This window comes from Eretmochelys imbricata, chromosome 2 (assembly GCF_965152235.1).
Source record: "Eretmochelys imbricata isolate rEreImb1 chromosome 2, rEreImb1.hap1, whole genome shotgun sequence".
Lineage (NCBI taxonomy): Eukaryota > Metazoa > Chordata > Testudines > Cheloniidae > Eretmochelys > Eretmochelys imbricata.
In genome coordinates this window covers 157055035-157077264 of record NC_135573.1, presented here as the reverse complement: position 1 = coordinate 157077264, position 22230 = coordinate 157055035, and the positions used below count along the sequence as shown (strand labels likewise).

The following is a 22230-nucleotide window of genomic DNA, read 5'->3' as shown; positions in this document are numbered from 1 at the left end:
AAGAGAGCTATAGCACGTTAAAGGCTAGATTGTGCCACAGCCTCGCCTTGGGGGTGCTCTAGAGCTGCATTGTCCCAGGAGAATATGGGGGAGAGATTGTGACTCATGTAGGGCCCATCTCTTGTGGGGCTGCTCTGTGCAGTCAGTGAGGGTAGCATTAGTGCTATTTGACTCTGAGCTGAGAGCGGTGTTGTACTTGTAATAGAGGACACAAGTCACAATATAACTTGTTCATACTCAGTGTAGCTGAACAGTTCAGGTTTTTTGGGTTTTTTTTGGTTCCAGTGTCTTGGTGTGGGATTTCCTGAGCATAGATGAATTGTTGGAGACATGACAGTGATGCTGAAATCTATACAGCGTACCTTACAAGATAGCTCTTCAAAGGCCTCAAGAATTTCTTTCATGTGTAGGCATTTCTACACTGCTCATCACTGTAATATCTGAGCATCTGAATGCCAGACTTTGCCACATGCAGTGTGTTAGCAGATTGGTATTCAAATCCACAGAGAAGAATACTGGAGAGACAAGGTGGGTGAGGTAAAACCTTTTATTGGACCAATTTCTGTTGGTGAGAGAGAGAGAAGCTTTTGAGCTACACAGAGCTCTGTCAGATCTGGGAAAGGTACTCAGAGTGTGTCAGCTGAAACAAATTGTTACGCATAGGTAGCTAACACATATGCTAGGGGACCATTCTAGGGGAAGTGTCCTGTTAACAGTCTTTCAGTTGTAAGACAAAAAAAGGGGGTGGTGTGTGGGTTATATATTGTTGTAATAAGCCGTAAAACCAGTGTCTTGATTAAGTCCATGATTTTTAGTATCTAGCAAAGTTATGGATTTAAGCTCCCAAGCTTATCTTTTGAAGGTATTGTTCAGGTTTCCTTTGAAACTGAGAATTGAGAGGTCAGATATGGAGTGATCCGTTTGTGAGAAGTAATATGGTGTGATACGGTGTTTTTTGTCTTATTTTTCTGTGTGAGCTCGTTTGAGATCATAGTAATTGTCTATCTGGTCTCACCTACGTAGTTGTTGTTGGGGCATTTAGTGCACTGGATGAGGTACACCACATGTTGTGATAGGCATGAATAGGACCTATGGATCTTGAAAGGTATGTTGTGGGGTGTGTTGATCATTGTAGCAGTGGAGATATGTTTACAGGTTTTGCATCTTGTGCTGCTTAAAATTGGATGTGTCCTGCTCTGTGGGGAGCGTTCTTTTGTGGATGAGTGTGGCAAGTTTGGGAGGTTTCAGGAAAGATTTTTTTTTCTTTTCAGGATGTGGTCCCCATAAAGTATGGGCTGTACTTGTATTAACTACTTTTGCTGAATAATCTGTTCCACCTTGTACTTAACTCTGACACTCGTAGGATCTTTCCCAGATGTGAAGAAGAGCTCTGTGTAGCTCCAAAGCTTGTCTCTTTCACCAACAGAAGTTTGGTCCAATTACCTTACCCATCTTGTCTCTCTTATCCTGGGATCAACATGGCTACAACAACACTGCAAGCAGAGAAGAATACTCTAAGAACCCATATATTTTTTTCATCACAGAAATGTAGCAACTGGAAAACCCAATTCCACCTGCTGATGATCTTCCAGCGAGGCCTAATTCCACTTGTGAGCTGTAGAGTTTGACAGTAGTGCAAAAGGAATGTTGAAAATGGCTGACCGCTTTCTGGATGATGGCAATCAAGAGAGCCACAGATGTTCTTTTAACAAAGTGGTGTTAGTGTAGAACATGATCAGGACACCCCGAACTGACACACTAGTCACTGAAAACTTTCATTATGTTAAAAGCATTGTTCTGGAGCACTATGTCAACACTTTCCTTGGCAACCTGCCATTTACAGAACATGTTCAGAAAAGCATTTGATGGTAGTCCTGTTTGCAAAATGAGAAAACCCTCACAAAAGAGAATCACCATTCTGCCTCTGAGACACTTGCTGATTCAGTAGTTATTGAGACCAAGAAAAGACTAGGTAATGTGACTCCAGATCAATGTTTCTGCTGTAAAATCAATACCGATAATGAGTTTTCAACATCATTATACTCTGGAAGTAAACTTGGTGACCTGGCTCAGGGATTCACAGGGAGCTTGCATTCCAAAATATTTCCTTCAGGATAATATCAATTTTACTAGTCTCTGGAGAATATATTCCCTCGCCCCTGTGGCCTCTTCTGGGCCGAACACTTTGTAATTCTCAATGAGGCACAAGGACAAGATTTTGAAAATTAGGGCCTAACCGGGCCAAACATTGAACAGTGCTGAACAATCAAACTAATAATTTTATTGATAAAGCACACTCCCCTCTGAAAAAACTCTTGGGGTACTGAACAAAAATAGTAAAAACAATTTCTCCTTCATTTATAAAAGAACACCTCGACCTCAACAAAATTAGAGACCAGAGGGGTGAACAAAACAACAGTAGCGCTGATTTCAAAACACCTCTGCAAAAACAATTTTAAGGTTTTTTTTTTTGTTTTTTTTTTAAAAGTGGGGCAAGATTAAATGAGCCTGGTTTCAGGAGGGAGCAAATGTGGCTGCCAAGGCAGAAGCTCCGTTGCCTACTGATTTCAGACACAATGGTGGAACCTCTAAACAGTGGGTGGTGTGTGAGTGCAAAAAAACAATAAGAGGAATACTCAAGGAGGAGGTTATATAATATATATATTACCAATATAACCAATATATACGAATATAACCAATCAACAGGAACTGCTGGGTGCTGAAAATGAGGAAAATGAGGTCAGTTAATCAGGTGCATAAGTATGGATTTAGGAAACTAATCTCAGGATCCCATTTTGAAGCCCTTGGCCTACATGTTTGGAATTTAAAAGAAATCCTGAAAATGCCCCCCTTGCACATTAGCTCTTTTGAGGATTGCTTTATAAATATCAGGATGCCTGACTTCTTATGGCTGTTGTGGAATATCTAGGTATTATGTTGTCATGAGAAATGTCACCACTCTAAAAACTACACTATGACTGGGTCAGTATCATTGTCTAAGGACAAAAGCTTATGTTTTTTTCACTCAGACATACACTGGCACAAAATTGAGGCCTTGCACTGTATGCTGCATGACTGGCTACACTAGAAGATGATTAGCCAGTCAATGCCTTAGGTATGTGCATGTGATTCTCTGCTCCTCCATTTTTTTTCAGGGTCACTAAGTGATTCTGTATGCAACTTGATCTTCCCCTGTTCCAAACTCCCTGTTACAAGGTTGGTCTGTTACCCTCTTGGTCTGGTTCCCATCCTACAAATAATTCCCGCAAGTATCCAACCCCCCGTTGTTCTAACTTAGTGTCCCCCATGAAATTTTGGGGGCTGGATTTGTGGAGTGTATAAATCAGATCGGAATCAGGTAGTTGTCACATTCCTATTGCAAGTACAGTGATGTGTGCCATTGTCAAATGCTTACATACAATGACTAAAAGTATCAATTTTGTTCTAATATCTTGAATGACTTACTAATTAGGCATTAATGCTACAATATTAGTTCCTATCAGGCTTCTCTCCCAGACACATCAGATATGGGTAATTAATATGTTAATGACTACACAGCTCTAAACACAGCACAGTGAAGCATGAGAAATGGGGTCTGCAGTATAAAATGATTAGTTACAAATTATAAGATTTTGTGAAAATGTTCTTGTGGATGTGACTTCTTTGTTGATGGTCAGACTAAGTCTTTGTCTACACTAGCACTTCTGTCATCAAAACTTTTGTTTGTTAGCGGTGTGAAAAAATGCCTTCCTGACAACATAAATTTCACTGATAAAAGCGTCTGTGTGGACAGCGTTATGACGGCGGGAGACACGCTACCACCACCCATTGGGGGTGGTTTAATTATGCCGGCAGGAGAGCTCTCTCCCACTGGCATAAAGCGGCTACACAGGCAACCTTACAGCATGTAGTGTAGACACATGTGTGATTTCCACAGCCCATCAGAGAAATAACGAACAAAAGCTTGTCTGACTGGATGGATTTCCCTAATAACTATTCGATTATACCAGTTGATAGTGGAAAACCTGAAAAGACATCAACTGCTCAAACATGCTACAGTTTATTAGAGGATAATGCAAAGTGAATTTTAAAACGGGGACAAAATAATTCTTACTATGGGTTTGAGAGCAATTAACAACAATCAGCTGTTAAGTATTAAGCTAGTCTCAACCTTAACTTGAGGAGGTGCTACCACCATCTCACTATAATTTTTTACTTTCACTATTTTTATTCAGTCATCTTATTAACCATAGAACCCGCTGACAGTCTTTCCACCCCACACTCCCTTTATCCACAGATCAACAGTAACTGGTGGTTCAATCCAACTTAAATGCACATTTGTACATTGTAATGAATTGAGACCATATCAGGCTTGCAATCCCATTCGTTTTAAATTGTGTTTAATTCCATTTAGTTATGCCTCAGATTCTGCCTCCAGCATCTTGTCTGAATAGGCAAGGCATTGGGAAATTCCATGTGAGCAAGGTGGGTTCTCAGTCACCTGGTGCTCCACTATCACTATTCCTCCTAAGAGCTGGAATAGCTTGCGTAGCCTTTGTACATCCTCATCAACTGAGGTGGGGGACGGTGGGGATGGGGGACTAGAGGATAATCATGTCGTGATGAAACCTCCAACTATGATACCAAAGAGTTGTTTGTACGCTGCCATGCCAGGAGTCCCTGCAGAATTGGGCTGTGTGGGCTCCTGGTTATCCCATATAGGAGAACTGAAGTCATTCTGCTGTGTCATGGGGCCTCTAGATCTACAAAGACAGGGGCAGGATATGGGCCTATGTGCTGCTTCACTGCTACACTCCCCTTGCTCATACACTGATTTACCCTCTTGCTTTCTTTTTTCTCAACACCAGATACTTAAACTTCCCTATGAAAACTTTTTAAATTACATTTTTTATTCTCCCCTCCCTTTGCAGTACCAAGATGCCAAGTTCCATTATTATATTCACCACAACACTGATTGCAAAGCCCTTGAAATGTATAGCTCTAAAAGTTATCTTACTTTACTTTCACCTCTTTTAGAATTGCAGACTTTCCATTTGATGCCTCACTCTGACACTGCTTTATATAACGAGTTCCCTGGGAGAAGGTCATACTTTCTCTGTAACTATAATTCTTATTGTGATAAAACTTTGATCTTAAAGTGTTGTAGTAAATCTGGTACACATTGTTCTGGGTATTTGTGTGGGAGCCTTTGACTTAAAAGTAAAAGTGTGTGGTAATCACTGTATTCTGGAGTGTGCACATATCAGCCGCGACACACATAATCTTGAGCTCCTACACAGAGCTCTTTGTCATTCTTAGCTGCTAATGTGGCCTTCAGATGTAAAGAGGTGAGACATTTCAGTATGCAGGGCCAAAGATGAGTTGATTAAACTCTCATTTTAAAAGCTTTGGTTTTAAATAGGGGTGTCAGAATGGCACAGCTCCAGTGGGCTTAAATGATGGTGTCAAATGGGCTGGATATCTAAATTGTAGCCTTTTTCCTTGCAAAAGCAGACCTCATCTGTGGCGGGTATCATAGGCCAGGGGAGGCTAAGCTAACCCAAGCCGTGGCCCCACCCTGCTCTGCCCCAAGGCCCTGTCCTTGCTCCCCCTCTCCCCTGAAGCACAAGGGGGCTCAGCTCCAGCCAGTGGCCTGGATCTTGGAGCTCGGGCCCGCTGATGACCAGGGGCTGCGGTGGCAATGGGCGGCTTGGGCCGGCCCGACCCTCAGGCCGGCGCTTGGGCTGTCTGGTGGTTTGGGGTGTCTGGGGCAGATGGGCCGGGGCTCCTCCAGCTGCGGGGGAGGAGGGGAGCTTGGGGCTCTGGTGGGGGGCAGGGTCTCAGGAGGAAGGGGCAGGGTTGGTAGGCTAGCCTTCCCAAAGAGGGTGGGGGTCACACGCCGCCCATGGCAGACCTCAAAATGTAAGCTAATTCCTAGAGAGATCTGTCAATGAATTCATCTGACATGCTGTTTGCAAATTAAGACTTTTTTTTAAAAAGGGGTTGTCACTATGGCTAGAAAACATTTCTAATTCTTTTTGGCAGGTCCTTTATTGAGAGTGGGTGACCAAGTTTAAATTGATTAGATTAGTCTGATTGATGGAAGGACTCGTCCTTGTCCCACTCCAAATTCCTCATATACTTGTTGCTGGCCACGTGACCCCTCTTTTGCTACCTCTTGAGGCAGATCCTCACTTCCCTGGGACCTTAACAAGTAGTTTGGCTTCCTACCATCCATGTGAATTTCCATATTCTCTAATTTTTTGGGTTTCCCGTAAGGTTAACCTTAATACCAAATTTCCTGGCCTTTGTTTCCCCTCCCACTAACAGTAGTGTTTATGTTTGGACTCTTATTCTTAAATTACTGATTGTTTACTTCTAAGGTTAGCTTCACCTTATAAAGTTTTTTTATCTAGAAATATTCAGGTTCGTTCTGCTTGGTACCCAGACCAGAATTATCCAGTTTTCAAGAAAGCAAGAAGAGGCCAAATCAACCATTCTGATTTATTAAAGAGACTAAAAATAATACTAGCAAAACCCCAAGTCTTTATAAAATTGGAAAAGCAGGTGAAAACTAAGTTCATAGAGTGCTCCAGGGTCTGTAAGAGAATATACGTTGAAGCTAAAGTTGAAAAAGAGAGAATGGTCATTAGTTTTGATTAAATTATTTTGTAAGCTCTTCAGGGCACATGGAGAGTCTTTCCATGTGTTTGTACAGCACCTAGCACAATCGGGAATGCTAGGGCAGAATAGAGCACAAAGAAGGTGACTGCAGTATGCATAATAAATGTATTACAAAAATAGCATTGTGATTAATCAGACAAGGAAGGACAAGAAGTCCTTTTGAAAATGTAAATATATGAATAGATAGGTGAAAGTTACTAGCATCATTTCAGCCGAGGCCTCTTCCTGTGAAATTTCCTCTGGCTGTTCACCAGAACCAATTTGCTAGTCCTGCTTCAGTGTACAGTGTACAGTGCAAGCTGCATTTATTCCACCAGGCTTTTAACTGAAGCTTTTAACTAAGGCTTTTAATTTAATCTTGTCTGCAGCAGTGAGGCACAGCTCTGTAGCTTTTGCACAGCTATTAGGTTGGATAAACCCTATCATAGGTAGGTGGTATGGTTATGTTAATTTAACGTGCTGTTGCTACAGCAATGGGCACTGTATAATATATATATATATATATAAATAAATAAGTACAATAAAAGGCGCTGATGGAAGATTCAGACAATCATAGAACCTTGAGATTGAAAAGGCTGTTTGGTTATCAAATGCATCATCTTCCATGGATTATTCCCTACAGTGCATTTGCTATTGTTTTGTGCAGTTTTAATTTTGAATTCTGAAGATGTAGGGATTTAATCATCTCTTTTGAGAGAAGATTCTATAGGCTAATAAATGTCCTGTCAAGAAGATTTTCCTGAGATTCAGTTTATTTTATCCATTTCTTAATTTCATGTCATTAGTCTTAGGCTTTTAAAAGTTGGGTTGACATAGCTACGGCGCTCAGGGCTGTGGATTTTTCACACCTGGGTGCCATAGCTATGCCGACCTAATGCCCTGTGTAGACGCAACTAGGACTACAGAAGATTGCTTCTGTTAGCATCGATACTGTCACTCAGGGAGGCTGAGCTCCTACAGCAACAGGAAAACCCCCTTCCGTTGCTGGAGTCTGTGTCTATACTATGGGGGATGCTGGCATAGCTTTGAGCTTTGCTGCTACAGTCCCTGTAGTATAGAGTTGGCCCTAATTGTACAGTAATGCACTGGCTTCATGTGGGTATTTATTTTAGGACTGTAGATTAATTGCAGTTAACTCATGCGATTAACTTAAAGAAATTAATCACAGTTAAAAAAATGAATCGCGATTAATCGCACTGTTAAACAATAGAATACCAATTGAAATTTCTTAAGTATTTTTGGATTTTTTCTACATTTTCAAACATATTGATTTCAATTACAACACCGAATACAAAGTGTACAGTGCCCACTTTGTATTATTATTTTTGATTACAAATATTTGCACTGTAAAAATAGCAAACAAAAGAAATAGTATTTTTCAGTTCACCTCAGACAAGTACTGTAGTGCGATCTTATCATGTAAGTGCAACTTACAAATGTAGATTTTTTTTGTTACATAACTTCACTCAAAAACAAAACAATGTAAAACTTTAGAGCCTACAAGTCCACTCAGTTCTACTTCTTGTTCAGCCAATCGCTAAGAGAAACAAGTTTGTTTACATTTACGGGAGATACTGCTGCCCGCTTCTTATTTATAATGTCACCTGAAAGTAAGAACAGGCATTTGCATGGCAGTTTTGTAGCCGGTGTTGCAAGGTATTTAGGTGTTAGATATGCTGAACATTCGTATGTTCCTTCATGCTTTGGTCACCATTCCAGAGGATATGTTTCCATGCTGATGATGCTCATTAAAAAATTAATGCATTAATTAAATTTGTGACTGAACTCCATGGGGGAGAACTATATGCCTCCTGCTCTGTTTTACCCACAGCCTGCCATATATTTCATGTTATAGCAGTCTTGGATGATGACCCAGCACATGTTGTTCGTTTTAAGAACACTTTCACGGCAGATCTGACAAAACACAAAGATGATACCAAAGTGAGATTTCTAAAGATAGCTACAGCACTCAACCCAAGTTTAAGAATGTGAAGTGCCTTCCAAAATCTGAGAGGGACGAAGTGTAGAGCAGAGGTGGGCAAACTACGGTCCATGGGACCGTCCTGCCCGGCCCCTCTCCCGCAGCCTCAGCTCGCCGTGCCATCAGCACTCTGGGCAGCGGGGCTAAAAGCTCCTGCTGGGCAGCGCGGCTGCAAGACCCGCTGGGTGTAGTGTATTAAATTGGTCCCTGTAGGAAATGAAAAATACTATTTCTTTTGTTTCTTTTTTACAGTGAAAATACTTGTAATTACAAGTAAATATAAACTGAGCACTGTAAAGTTTGTATTCTGTGTTGTAATTGAAATCAATATATTTGAAAATGTAGAAAACATACAAAAATATTTAAATAAATGGTATTCTATTGTTTTCTAACAGTGCGATTAATCATGCGATTAATGTTTTTAATTGCTTGGCAGCCCTAATTTATTTCAAATTTGTAAAACAGCTAATGGGCAACCCTGGTGTCATGTTCTGAGTTCTCCCCACCACATATTTTAATTAGCAGTTAACAAAACCAGATAATCAATTACTGTGATTGAATACGATGTCCTTCAGTGACTAGCCCAACAGATAAGTCATTTGCAACTGCTACCCACTAAAAGAGCTCTTCTTTGGCTCAAGTTGTACAGTTATGTCTTGGAGCTGAATGGTAAGGATTTGAGTATGTGATTTATGTATATTTATTTCTGTTATCTGCAGAATTTAAACTTTTTGTGACACCCTCTTTTGTGAGGGTAAAACATTCCCCCTCCCCCCCATTCTTAATATCTTTCTTTGTAAGTCAGTTGCTTCCTATCTATTTTTTGTTTTTCTCTGAACACCATCCAATATGTTAATATTTATCTGGTAATGAGGTACCCAGAACTGAACACAGTATTCAAGATGAGGCTGAGCCAGAGTTGGAGAGAGAGAATGGGTATGTGTTACCTCCCTGTCATGCCATCTAAAGCCATAAAATGTACTGTAGAACCATTAAAAATTACATGTGAAGAAACCTTGATTTAGGATATGAGTGACTGAGCAGCAGAAAAAGTCTTTCTCAAAAATATTCACCTTAGAGGATAAATACTGGAAAAGGATGCTGGCTCCTTATAGTGATTAATGCTCAGGTTCTGTTGTGGACTGGAGGCAATTTGGGATGATGAAGCTTTTCACCACCACGGTATGCTTTAGGCATGCTTTTAGAGCCACTATGGAGGGAGAGAAGGAGGAACCCTTTGCCCGTAATACAACCTTGGCATGCTCTTGTAGAGCATTTTGGTAGTTGTCTGTCTGCCTCAGCCCTTCTTTTCCACCACCAATACTATGCTTTCAATCCTTCTGTTTTCATCTGATGGAAGTCCCCCAAGAACTGGGGAGACCTGTGTGCATGATGAAATAAAGGGGGGCTTTCTGAGAACCATTGTGTGGTTGGTTCCTTGAAAGTGGTCTTGCCGACTCATCACAACAGCTCTTCTTCGAGTGCTTGCTCATATCACCTCCAGTTAGGTGTGCATGCGTGCCACGCGCACGGATGTTGGAAACTTTTTTTCCCTAGCAGCTACCCGTCGGGCCGGCTGTGGAGCCCCCTGGAGTGGTGCCGATATGGTTCTCTATATATGACCCTGCTGGCCCGACCCCCCTTCAATTCCTTCTTACCGCCAGTGATGGTTGTTGGAACAGCGGTGTCTTGTTCGCAAGTGCTCCACTACTCCGTGGCTACTCTACTTATCTCTATTGTTAGTTAAGTGTTAGTTATCTGTTATATTTAGTGTTAAGTATAGTTGTTAATGCTTGAAGGGGTTTCCCCCGTCAATGAGTGCCCTATGGGGCTACGGGGCATGCCATCCCAGGGCTTCAAACCTTGCAGCTCCTGTGGCAAGCCTATGCCCATGGGCGACCCCCACGACTCCTGTCTTCGTCGGTGTCTGGGAGAGGCCCATCAGGCAGATAAGTGGCAGGATTTGCAAAGCGTTTAAACCTTGCACTAGAAAGGAGAGTGACATTAGACTCAAACAACTCCCCATGGAGTCTGCTCTCTGTCCACCACAACACTCTGCCCAGAGCACCTCGGTGCGGCGTGCTCCTCCAGCGGTGCTGTTTGCAGTGCCGAAAAAGGACTCAGCACACCCCTCTAGGGCCCGGCGGTCTCCTGGGCCCCAAAACCGCATTCCCTGGCACCGTTTTCACTCCCCGGCCACCTGTAAAAAGCAGGTCACAGAGAAGCCCCCACAAAGGCCTGAGGTGGCCTCCATGGTGTGGAGAAGGGACCTTCCAGTAGGCCTCGTCCTCCATGAGCATCCGCCTCCATGAGAAGCCCAATACCGCCGGACTCCCTGCAGCTGCAGGTGGAGGAGGTCACGCTGCTTTGCACACCCGACACCTTTGAGGCCACCAGAGGGCTCATTGAGATGATGGTGCCCAACTCTCCGGTCTTGAGGCCTACATCATCTTGAGCCCTGGCACCGTCAAGAGGCAAACCAGCAATCTTTGGGCTGTCTGCCCCCAGACCAGCATCTCCGCACTGCTCTGAGTCCCGGCACTGCACCCATGCTCCGCGCCGGTCTGACTCGCGGCACTGCTCTTGCAGCCCCGATCCTCAGAGCCGCTCCTGCTCAAGGTGGTCATCAGCTGACAGGTCGTGGTCCCGCTCAAGGTCTAGGTCAAAGTCTGAGACCCTGCGGCACCGCTCGAACCGACACTGGTCCGCGCAGCGGCACCTCTCCCTGTCACAGCACCGCACCGCTCCGCAACACCGTTAGCGACACCGCTCTCCATTGTGGCACTGCTCCCTGGCACGGCACTGCTCTCCACCGCAGCGCTGCTTTCCACTGCGGCACCATTCCCCAGCACAGTACTGGTCGTGGTTGCACTCCCGTGGCCGCTCTCCACAGGGGCAAAGTCCAACATCTCAGTGCCGGTCGATCTCCTGGTACCGCTCTCCACAACGGCACCGCTGATCACTGTCTGGATCTCGCCACTCTCCACGGTACACATTCCGCCCGTTGGGGGACGCGGAACCCCCCCTCCCAGCACAGCGTACTGCCCCTCCTTGGCCATCCTACTCCCAGTCACCCTCCCCCAGGTCGGGTAGGGCATCAGGAGCATTGGAGGCACACCGATCAGGTCCAGGCAGTCTCGGACAGTACGCTTCAGTGCCCCACTGGCAACCCCAGTGGCAGTTCTGGACTCCCTGGGCGTACCACCAAGCCCAGGGTGCCGTTCCAGGCGTCCCTCTGCCATCTCATTCTGGGTCCCGTATTCCTGAGGCAACCATTGGTTGTCCTCCTCCGGACTCCGCACAAACCCTAGATCCAGCCCCACCCCCAGTGGAGGCTACCCCCGGTGCCCAGGAGGAACTGGAACCAGTGGACCAAGGGGCTGTCTCGAGCCCAATTCTGCCGGTCGCCGCCTCCTCGTCTTCTACTGATGAGGCAGTGACGGGTACATCTGCATCTGGCCCCCCACCCATGGACTACTGGGCCCTACAGAAACTCCTATGGCAAGTGACCTTAAACATGAATCTCCAGGGGAGGAGGTCGTAGAAGAAGAGGACCCCATGGTGGACATTCTGACACCAGAAGGACCCTCTAGGGTGGCGCTGCCTATTATAAAGACCATTCAGTCAAATGCCAAAACAATCTGGCAAACTCTGGCCTCCATTCCCTCCTCGGTCAAAGGGCCAAAAGAAAGTACTTTGTCCCTACTAAGGGGTACGAATACCTTTTTACCCATCCCCACCCATGCTCCCTGGTGGTGGATGTGGTAAACGAAAAAGAAAGACAGGGTCAGCCCCTAAATCAAGAGATGTGGAACGTCTGGACCTCTTTGGGGGAGAGGTTTATTCTGCCGGTGGCCTCTCCCTATGGATTGCTAATCAGCTCGTGATCCTTAGCAGATACCGCTATAATTTCTGGTCTGCTATTCAAAAGTTCAAAGAGCTCCTCCAATCTGATTCTCGGCAGGAGCTGGGAGCCATTGCTGATGAGGGCAGACTAGTGGCCCGGACTGCTCTTCAAGGCTCCCTGGATGCCACGGACGCAGCGGCGTGTACACTGGCATCTGGTATCACCATGCGGTGTAATGCCTGGGTTCAGTCCTCGGGTCTCCTGCCGGAAGTTCAGCAAACTATCCAAGACCTTCTGTTTGACAGTCAGGGGCTCTTCGGTGAACAGACCAACTCTAGGCTGCATAACCTGAAAGATTCAAGGAACCCAATTAAGTCTCTAGGCATGCATACCCCAGCGACTGAAAGAAAGCCGTTTAAGCACCAGCCAACCCAGCAGCAGTCTTTCCCCGCTAGGCCCAGGCAGGACTTCTCCTGCAGGAGGAGTAGCTACACCAGGTGCAGACCATCGCATCCTCCCTCTGATCAGGGCCAGGGACAGTCCAAGCCCCCCCCCCGGGCCTTAAGCGCCCATTTTGAAGATGCGTGTGAGGATAGATTACCAGTCAATATTCTGGCCAGTTATCCTCCCTTCCTGAACCGTCTATCCTGCTTCTACTATGCATGGTCCCTTATTACATCAGACCAGTGGGTCCTCCGCATGGTAGAGGTGGGCTATTCTATCCACTTCTGCTCCTTCCTGCCCTCCCACCCCCATTGCCCATCCGTCTTCAGGGACCCCTCTCACGAGCAACTCCTGGTCCAGGCGGTCCAGTCCCTCCTCGCTCTAGGAGCAGTGGAAGAGGTACCTTGGGAGCCCAGAGGCAAGGGTTTCTACTCTCGCTACTTTCTCATTCCCAAGGCAAAGGGGGGTCTAAGGCCCATTCTGGACCAAAGGGAACTCAGCAAGCACATTGTCAACTCAAAGTTCCGCCTGGTCTCCTTGAGCACGATCATCCCATCCCTGGATTTGGGAGACTGGTACGCCGCCCTCTATATGAAGGATGCTTATTTTCACATTTCAATCAACCCGTCTTGCAGATGTTTTCTCTGTTTCATAATAGACAAGGCGCATTATCAGTTCATGGCTCTCCTGTTCGGCCTGTGCATGGCTCCCCGTGTCTTCACTAAAAGCATGGCAGTCATGGCAGCCTTTCTTCACCGCCATCATGTGCATGTTTACCTGTACCTAGACGACTGGCTTACATGAGGCTGGTCTCACCAGCAGGTAGAATCACAGGTACAATTGGTCAGGGACACGTTCAACCACTTAGGCATTATTCTGAATGTCAACAAGTCTGTTCTCACCCCAATAGAGTTCATTGAGGCAGTCCTGGATGCAAACCAGGTGAAAGCTTTCCTCCCAGAGGCCCATCATCTAGCCCTTGCGCATGTAATCACTGGCCTGTAACTTTCCCACCACCATGGTGAGACAGTGCCTCAAGCTGCTGGGTCACATGGCGTCCTGCACCTACGTGGTGCAGCATGCCAGGTTGCGGCTCAGGCCCCTGCAGGCGTGGCTTGTGTCTGTGTATTGCCTGGGTCGCGACACTCTGGACATGGAGCTGACCATTCTGGGACATACTCTCAATTCCCTACAATGGTGGCTGGACCCCTGCATGGTAAGCACCAGGGTACTGTTCCACAGCCCACTCTGACATTGGTAACGGATGCGTCGGCGCTCGACTGGGGAGCACGACAAGTCAGGGCCTATGGCAAGCAGAGGAACTGGCTCTGCATTTCAACATCAAAGAGCTCAGGGCAATCTGCCTTGCGTGCCAGGCGTTCCTGTCCCACTTGCAGGGCTACTGTGTAGTGGTACTGACGGACAATACCACAGCCATGTTTTACATAAACAAGCAAGGTGGAGCCTGGTCGTCTCCTCTCTGCCAGGAAGCTCTCCTCCTATGGGAATTTTGTTTAACCCACTCCATCCTTCTCCAAGCCTCATACCTGCTGGGCATTCAGAACGTACTGGCGGACAGCTTGAGCAGGCAGTTCTTCACACAGGAATGGTCAATTCGGCCGAATATCATCCATGCCATCTTCTACAGCTGGGGATTTCCCCGAATTGACCTGTTTGCCACATGGGCCAATAGGAAGTGCCCAACCTTTTGCTCTTTCCGGGCTCACATCCTGGGCTCGATTGCGAACGCCTTCCTGAACTCATGGTCTGGTCAACTACTATACGCCTTTTCACCATTTCCTCTCATCCACAAGGTGCTTCTCAAGGTCTGCCGGGACAAGGCGGACGTCATCCTGGTGGCCCCAGCTTGGCCTCTTCAGTACTGGTACCCCACCCTCATGGAACTATCGATCCAGTCACCGATTCATCTACCTCTCATTTCCGACCTCATCTCGCAGAATCACAGTCGCCTCCTCCACCCGGACCTCCAGTCACTTCACCTCATGGCCTGGAGCAGTGGTCCCCAACCTTTCTTGTGGGAATAGTATATTGCTATTCCCAGAAGACTGTGGCGGGCGCCAGGCACGCCGCCGCCGAAATGCCACCGCCGAAAAGTGGCAACAGCAAGAAGTGTCGCTGCTGAAATGCTGCCAAGAAACAGCAACGCTTCTCGGCGGCAACGCTTCTCAGAGGCATTTCGGCGGTGGGGTTTCCTGTGGGCGCACAAAAATGCCCTAGTGGGCACCATGGCACCCGTGGGCACCGTGTTGGGGACCTCTGGCTTGGAGGATCCATGGTTGAACCAAGCAGAGCTTGCCTGTTCGGACCCGGTAAGGCAGGTGCTCCTGGAAAACTGCAAGCCTTCTACTAGAACCACTTACAAAGCAGAGTGGAAAAGGTTTTCTATCTGGTGGGCCCAATGGCAGGTACTCCCACTCCAGGCTTCAATCCCGTGCATCCTGGACTATTTGGTGCACCTGAAAGATCAGTGCCTGGCATTCGGTTCTCTTAAGGTTCACCTCGTGGCTATTTCGGCATTTGACCAGGGCATGTCCGGGCACTCAGTGTTTGCACACCCTATCGTGGGACGTTTCCTAAAAGAACTAGAAAAGATCCATCCCGCAATGAAGCTCCCTGTCCCTGCCTGGAACTTCAATTTAGTCCTGTCTCATCTCATGGGTCCTCCCTTTGAGCTGCTAGCTTCATGCTCGCTCCTCTACCTCTCCTGGAAGGTTCCCTTCCTAGTGGCCATCGCTTCAGCATGACATGTTTCTGAACTACTAGCCCTCAGATGTGAGCCCCTGTATACCATCTTTCATAAGGACAAGGTGCAGCTTAGGCCTCACCAGCCTTCCTACCAAAAGTCGTGTCCCGCTTCCATGTCAGCCAGGATATTTTCCTGCCTGTTTTCTGTCCAAAGCTGCATGCCACCCTCTGTGAGCAGCAGCTGCATTCTCTGGACGTTAGAAGGGCACTCACTTTCTACATAGACCGAACAAAGCCGTTCCACAAAACAAATCAGTTGTTGGTCGCTCTAGCGGAGCGGATGAAAGGTTTGCCGGTCTCTTCCCAGCGGATATCCTCCTGGATCACAGCGTGTATTCGTACTTGTTATGACTTAGCAAAGGTCTCTCCACCTGTTGTCACGGCTCATTCCTTGTCAGCAGCCTTCCTGGCACACATACCCCTCCAGGAAATCTGCAGGGCTGCCACATGGGCTTCGGTGCATACCTTCACGTCGCACTACACCATCGTCCACCAATCACATGATGACGCGGCCTTTGGCAGGGCAATTCTCTAGTCTGCAATTCCTTGACTCTGACCCCACCTCCGAGGTAAGACTTGGGAGTCACCTAACTGGAATTGATATGAGCAAGCGCTTGAAGAAGAAAAAACGGTTACTCACCTTTTTGTAACTGTTGTTCTTCGAGATGTGTTGCTCATATCTATTCCATCCCCCCCCCCCACACCTTCCCCTCTGTTGGAGTAGCCGGCAAGAAGGAACTGAAGGGGGGTCGGGCTGGCAGGGTCATATATAGAGCACCATATTGGCGCCACTCCAGGGGGCTCCACAGCCGGCCCGACGGGAAGCTGCTAGGGAAAATGTTTCTGACATTTATGCATGCAGTGCGCGCACACACCTAACTGGAATAGATAATGAGCAACACATCTCGAAGAACAACAGTCACAAAAAGGTGAGTAGCCGTTTTTTGCTTCTCTCTCTCTTGGTAAACTGTTGTTGCCGCTTGAGTAAGTTTTGGAATTTGGTGGGGTTGGTCCTGGCCTTTGACTGGCTGAGGTGATGGCCTATTCTATGTGTTGGCTGGTGTCACGCTGTCTGGAGTGGCTCACGACTGTGAGTGCCCAGCTCAGGGCAGACTGTCAGAAAATAGGGCAGATACCCCAAACTGATGGTGTGTTCTGTAATTAGATTTCACTAAGCCAGTAACAAATGTGAACTCCTGGATCACTATATCACTCTTACAATTGAGTCACAGACAGTCCCCTTAGACTCTCCAGTCTATCTTGCCACCCAGGCAAACTGAACTTTGTGATAAAAGGATCACTTACATAAAAAATCACATCAAATTTAGATTGCTTCCAGTCCCAAGAGACCAGTCACTTACACCAAATCAATTGGTACTCTGGATTTTGCACCGAACTCTGGCAGCCAATTCTCTTGTAAACTAACTAAAGGTTTATTAGCTAATAAAAGGAAATGAGAATTATTGAGAGGTTAAAGCAAGTAAAATATATGCACAGGTGAGTCACAGTTTGTAATTCCAAATGGTGGCAATGATGTAATAAGCTGCTGGTTTCCCAAATCTTTTCAAGGTACCCAAATTGTCTCTGGGGATCTCCATTCTGCATCTGGTAAGCTTCCCTGTAAGGGTCCAAGCAGTCCAGAGATGCAGGATCTTTCCTTGAATCCATACTTATAGCTTCTTCTCATCAAAACCAAGCTGATAGGGTCACTACCCATGTGGGCTTTGCATTTGATGTCAGAGTGAGGAATGCATTTTGAGTCTTAGACTTCTGATCATGATACACAATGATTATTTGCTTTGAAATTAGCACTTGTCTGTTGAAGTTCTTCATTTTCATTCCACAAAGCTTCTTTCTCATTTGATGGGTTATTTAATAACAGAGTATTTACAATGTAAATGTTTGATACTACATTATAACGGGATACAGATAAGTGAAAATGCAAGTAGCATCCCATTAGTTTTCATGAAGTTTAAACACCAAATACACTTATACATTTAACAATCACTTTGATCTATACTAATACAAGCGAATTGGCCTAGGGCTCTGGCATGAGCTGGCACCTGGTCTGCTTGCATCACAGCTGGTTTATGTCCTTCATGCCCACATGTAGTCTGAATCATGAAGTGACTTAGTCAGAAGTGAATGTCTATGGGGAATTATTGAAAATACTATTAATACTTTAAGTGACAATAGAGGTAGATCATCTTCAGAAACAGGTTAAGGAGATGGTCTTAGAAATGCAGCTCATTCCTCTGAGTATACGAAACGTTCAGTGAAAGTAAGATCTACTACTTCAACTTAGTGTATCATTCCTTTTTGCTTCTAAATGATCCTGTTCAAATACTAATCTAAACTACAGAAGCCCGATTAACCATTTCACACTGCCTTTGCATTTTTAGGTACTATTATTACACCGTAAAGAAGGAAAAAGGAAAGAAACACACAGGAATCACTGCTTTCCCCCTTCAGTCTGACAAGAAACTGGATCCCTTTCCTGTTCTATGACCCTAAGGACTTCTCTGCACTTACAGTGCTGCAGCAACACCAGTGAAGCTGTACCGCGGTAGCGCTTAGTGAAGATGCTACCTATGCCAATGGGAAAGCTGTTCCCGTTGGCGTAGGTACTCCACCTCCCTGATCAACAGTACTTATGTCAATGGGAGAAGCCCTCCTGTCGACATAGCACTGTCTACTGCAGGGATTAGGTTGGTATAATTACGTTACTCAGGGGGGTGGATTTTCCACATCCCCAAGTGATGTAGTTATACAAACATAGACTTGGTCTATACTACCAGTTTAAATGAACTCTACCTCTGTTACCACCTGCTGCAGCTCCTGGGTTATTACAGATTCCCCTTTGCTAGCAGCATGCAGCTATGTAGGTAGAGTGCACTCAGCCACTTTGGCTGAGACACATATTATCCTGGCTGTCACATTAGCATATATAAAATGAAGTCAAGTATCAGAGGGGTAGCCATGTTAGTCTGGATCTGTAAAAACGGCAAAGAGTCCTGTGGCACCTTATAGACTAACAGATGTATTAGAGCATAAGCTTTCATGGGTAAATACCCACTTCGTCAGATGCATGCAGTGGAAATTTCCAGAAGCAGGTATAAATATGCAAGCAAGAATCAGGCTAGGGATAATGAGGTTAGTTCAATCAGGGAGGATGAGGCCCTCTTCTAGCAGTTGAAGTTTGAACACCAAGGGAGGAGAAACTGCTTTTGTAGTTGGTTAGCCATTCACAGTCTTTGTTTAATCCTGAGCTGATGGTGTCAAATTTGCAAATGAACTGAAGCTCAGCAGTTTCTCTTTGAAGTCTGGTCCTGAAGTTTTTTTGCTGCAGGATGGCTACCTTTAAATCTGCTATTGTGTGTCCAGGGAGGTTGAAGTGTTCTCCTACAGGTTTTTGTATATTGCCATTCCTAATATCTGATTTGTGTCCATTTATCCTTTTACGTAGAATGAAGGTTCATTTTGGGGTCTAAAAATTGTAAAATAATATATATTGTTTCACAAACAACAGGAATATAGAGTATGCCAGTATATACTTGATCATTAAAGTAATTTAAGGATTCAAGTTAGTCGTAACAGAGATAGGGACACATCTTTCATGTACAGTTTTAGAAAGACAACAGTATCTGAGGATTTATTAATTGGAGTGTTACATTCAAGACAAGAGAAAATATTTTAATATTGTGCATGGATGTTAAGAAACATGGAGGTGAAGGAGGAGGAGTGTATGATCTTATTGCTATGTACAAATACATAAAACAGGATAATCAAGACTTAGATTCTAATTAAGCCACACGTGGAATTAGCCAGACATTCCTGGTTATTAAAAATGCTATAATATTTTTAGTGTTTTATTTCTGAGAAGGTGATAGGCATTTGGAAGTCTCTGTTCTTGGAAGTATTGGTAGAATATACCTTACAAGGAATCTGGAAAATGTGAATAAAAATGGGATTAGATGCTCAATGCTGGTCATACTTACTCAGATGTAAAACTGACTACCAAGGAGGAGTTTTCTCCCAGGGCATATTTTCAGGGACCATTACTTCTGGGTATGTTACGGAATGGAAATTCCCTGATTTCAAACTGAGATTTAACGACTGAAGAATGTTTTTCTATACAAAGAAACCATGGAAGAAAGCATTCCTTGAACTGACAAAAGTGGTGTAAAATGAAAACTGAAATCCTTGTAATATGTGTTTGAGCAAAGTTTTAGTGTTGCCAACTTTCTGACTGAAGAAAATGGAACACTCCTAGGCCCCACCCCTTGTCCAAGGCCCCATCCCCAGCTCACTCCATCCCCTACCCTCGCTCACTTGCTCATTTTCACTGGGCTGGGGCAGGGCTTAGGGGTGTTAGAGTGGGTGAGAGCTCCAACTGGGGGTGTGGGCTCTGGGGTGGGGCTGGGGATGAGAGGTTTGGGATCCAGGAGGGGGCTCCAGGGCTGGAGTGTGTGGCCCAGGGGTTCAGAGTGTGGGAGAGGACTCCATCTGGGACATGGGGTTAGGGTGAGGGAGGGAATGAGGGCTCCATCTGGGGGTGCGAGCTCTGGTGTGGGGCCAGGCATGAGGGATTTGCGGTGCAGGAGAGGGCTTTTTAAAAAAAAGGAAGCTTTGAAACAAAATATAATTTTGAACCATAAACACTGAAATGTTTCATTTAAAAAATGTCAAAATAAAAGATCCCAGGGTTTGTTTGTTTTTTTCCCAGGTTGCTTTTCATCCAAAACAATCTGGTAAAACTGACATGAATTCACAAAACATTTTGATGTTGCCAACTCTCATTTTTCACTACAAAAAAGTTTCATATAAAAAAATTCTCCCAGCTCAGCTTGTAGCCTTATCCTGAATTTGTAAAACTCCACTGCATTGTTTGTGCCAAGTTGTTGCTTCCTCCCTTCATCATGGCTATGTTACAATATCTTTGTTTATTTGAGAAAACAAAGGAATAAATTATCCATTCTCTCATCTCCTCTCTGCAAGTACATGTAACTCGTGGTTTATGAAAGGCTAAAGGAGAACATTTTTGTAGGAGCTTCCTGCAGAAGAACTGGTTCCCCAGCTCACGTAAACGTGTATCTAACTTTAAACATGTGAGTAGTACCGTCAGTCAATGAGATTTCTTATGTGCTTAAAGTTAGGCATGTGCTCAAGAACCTTGCTGAATAGGCATTTCAAATATTAGCACATTAGTCGTATTGTAACTTCATTAAGCCATATAATGTTAAATGAAACATAGACTCTGGAGTAAATAACATATTTTTGTCTCATACTACAGAACGAGGATCAAAGGGTCATCTTGATCTGACAGAGCTGATAGGAGTTCCACTCCCTCTTTCTGTCTCCTTTATCACTGGCTATGGAGGGTTTCCAGCTTACAGTTTTGGACCAGATGCTAACATCGGCCGTTTGACAAGCACTTTAATACCACAGACCTTCTATAGTGATTTTGCTATCATAGTTACAGTAAAACCAAACAGCGATGATGGAGGTGTACTATTTGCAATAACGGATGCCTTTCAGAAAACTATATACTTGGGAATGAGACTATCGCCAGTTGATGATGGCACCCAGAGAATAATCATGTACTACACAGAGCCTGGTTCCTACATCTCCCGAGAGGCCGCTTCATTTAAAGTTCCAGTGATGACTAATAAATGGAATCGGTTTACAGTGACTGTTCAGGGAAATGACGTTGTTCTGTTCATGGACTGTGAAGAATATAACAGAGTTCAGTTTCAGAGGTCACCTCAGGCCTTGCAATTTGAATCCAACTCTGGTATATTTGTTGGAAATGCAGGAGCAACAGGATTGGAAAAATTCACAGTAAGTACAGTATGATGGATTCTAAATGTTCTTGATAGATGTTTCCTTTCAAAGAAGTTCTGAGTGCAATGGCTAAGCATGAAGAGAAGTCACATCTGAAATATCCTGTATTTTCCATACACATGGAGCAAAACATATACTTTAGTCTAGACTGCTGTTATTTTGGGGTAATTAACAAAGAAAGTACAAGTATAACATCTCCACGAGAGAAAGCAGAGTGTGCCTTTCATTCTATAAGCTCCTCTGTCTTGAATTGCCCTCGCAGCATTGCCCCATAGCAAGCACAAAAGCCAGAATGACATCTACATACACCACAGGAGACATACTTTTTTTCTATTAAATAAGGTAATATTTTGATTTCAAGGTTATTCCACTGAGTTGGTTCTGAAAGAAAATGCTGCTCACCTTTTATTTAATGGATATCACCACACATGTATTTACACGTACAGATACATGAAAAAGCTATGATGATATGGTTTGGAGTGACAATTTTATTGGCACGAACTGGGAATGACTTAATTACTCAGTAGGCCTGGATGATATGGATATGGCAGATGAGGTGGTCAAAGAGGCATGTGTGTTTTGAAGCTAGGTTTGCAAAGTCATGCACTAAAAATATAGGAAATGCTAGAATTAAGTCAATGCAATCTTAATTCTCTCCACTAGT

At 44.9% G+C, this 22230-nt stretch overlaps 1 protein-coding gene across 1 annotated transcript in view; it reads left to right on the top strand.

The window, feature by feature from the left end:
* Window positions 1–22230, top strand: part of COL15A1 (collagen type XV alpha 1 chain) — a 208371-nt gene that overhangs the window by 7899 nt on the left and 178242 nt on the right. Inside the window, exon 2 of the mRNA XM_077809195.1 lies at window positions 21016–21563. Coding sequence (XP_077665321.1) covers window positions 21016–21563 — 548 coding nt within the window. The remainder of the gene's footprint in view (window positions 1–21015; window positions 21564–22230) is intronic.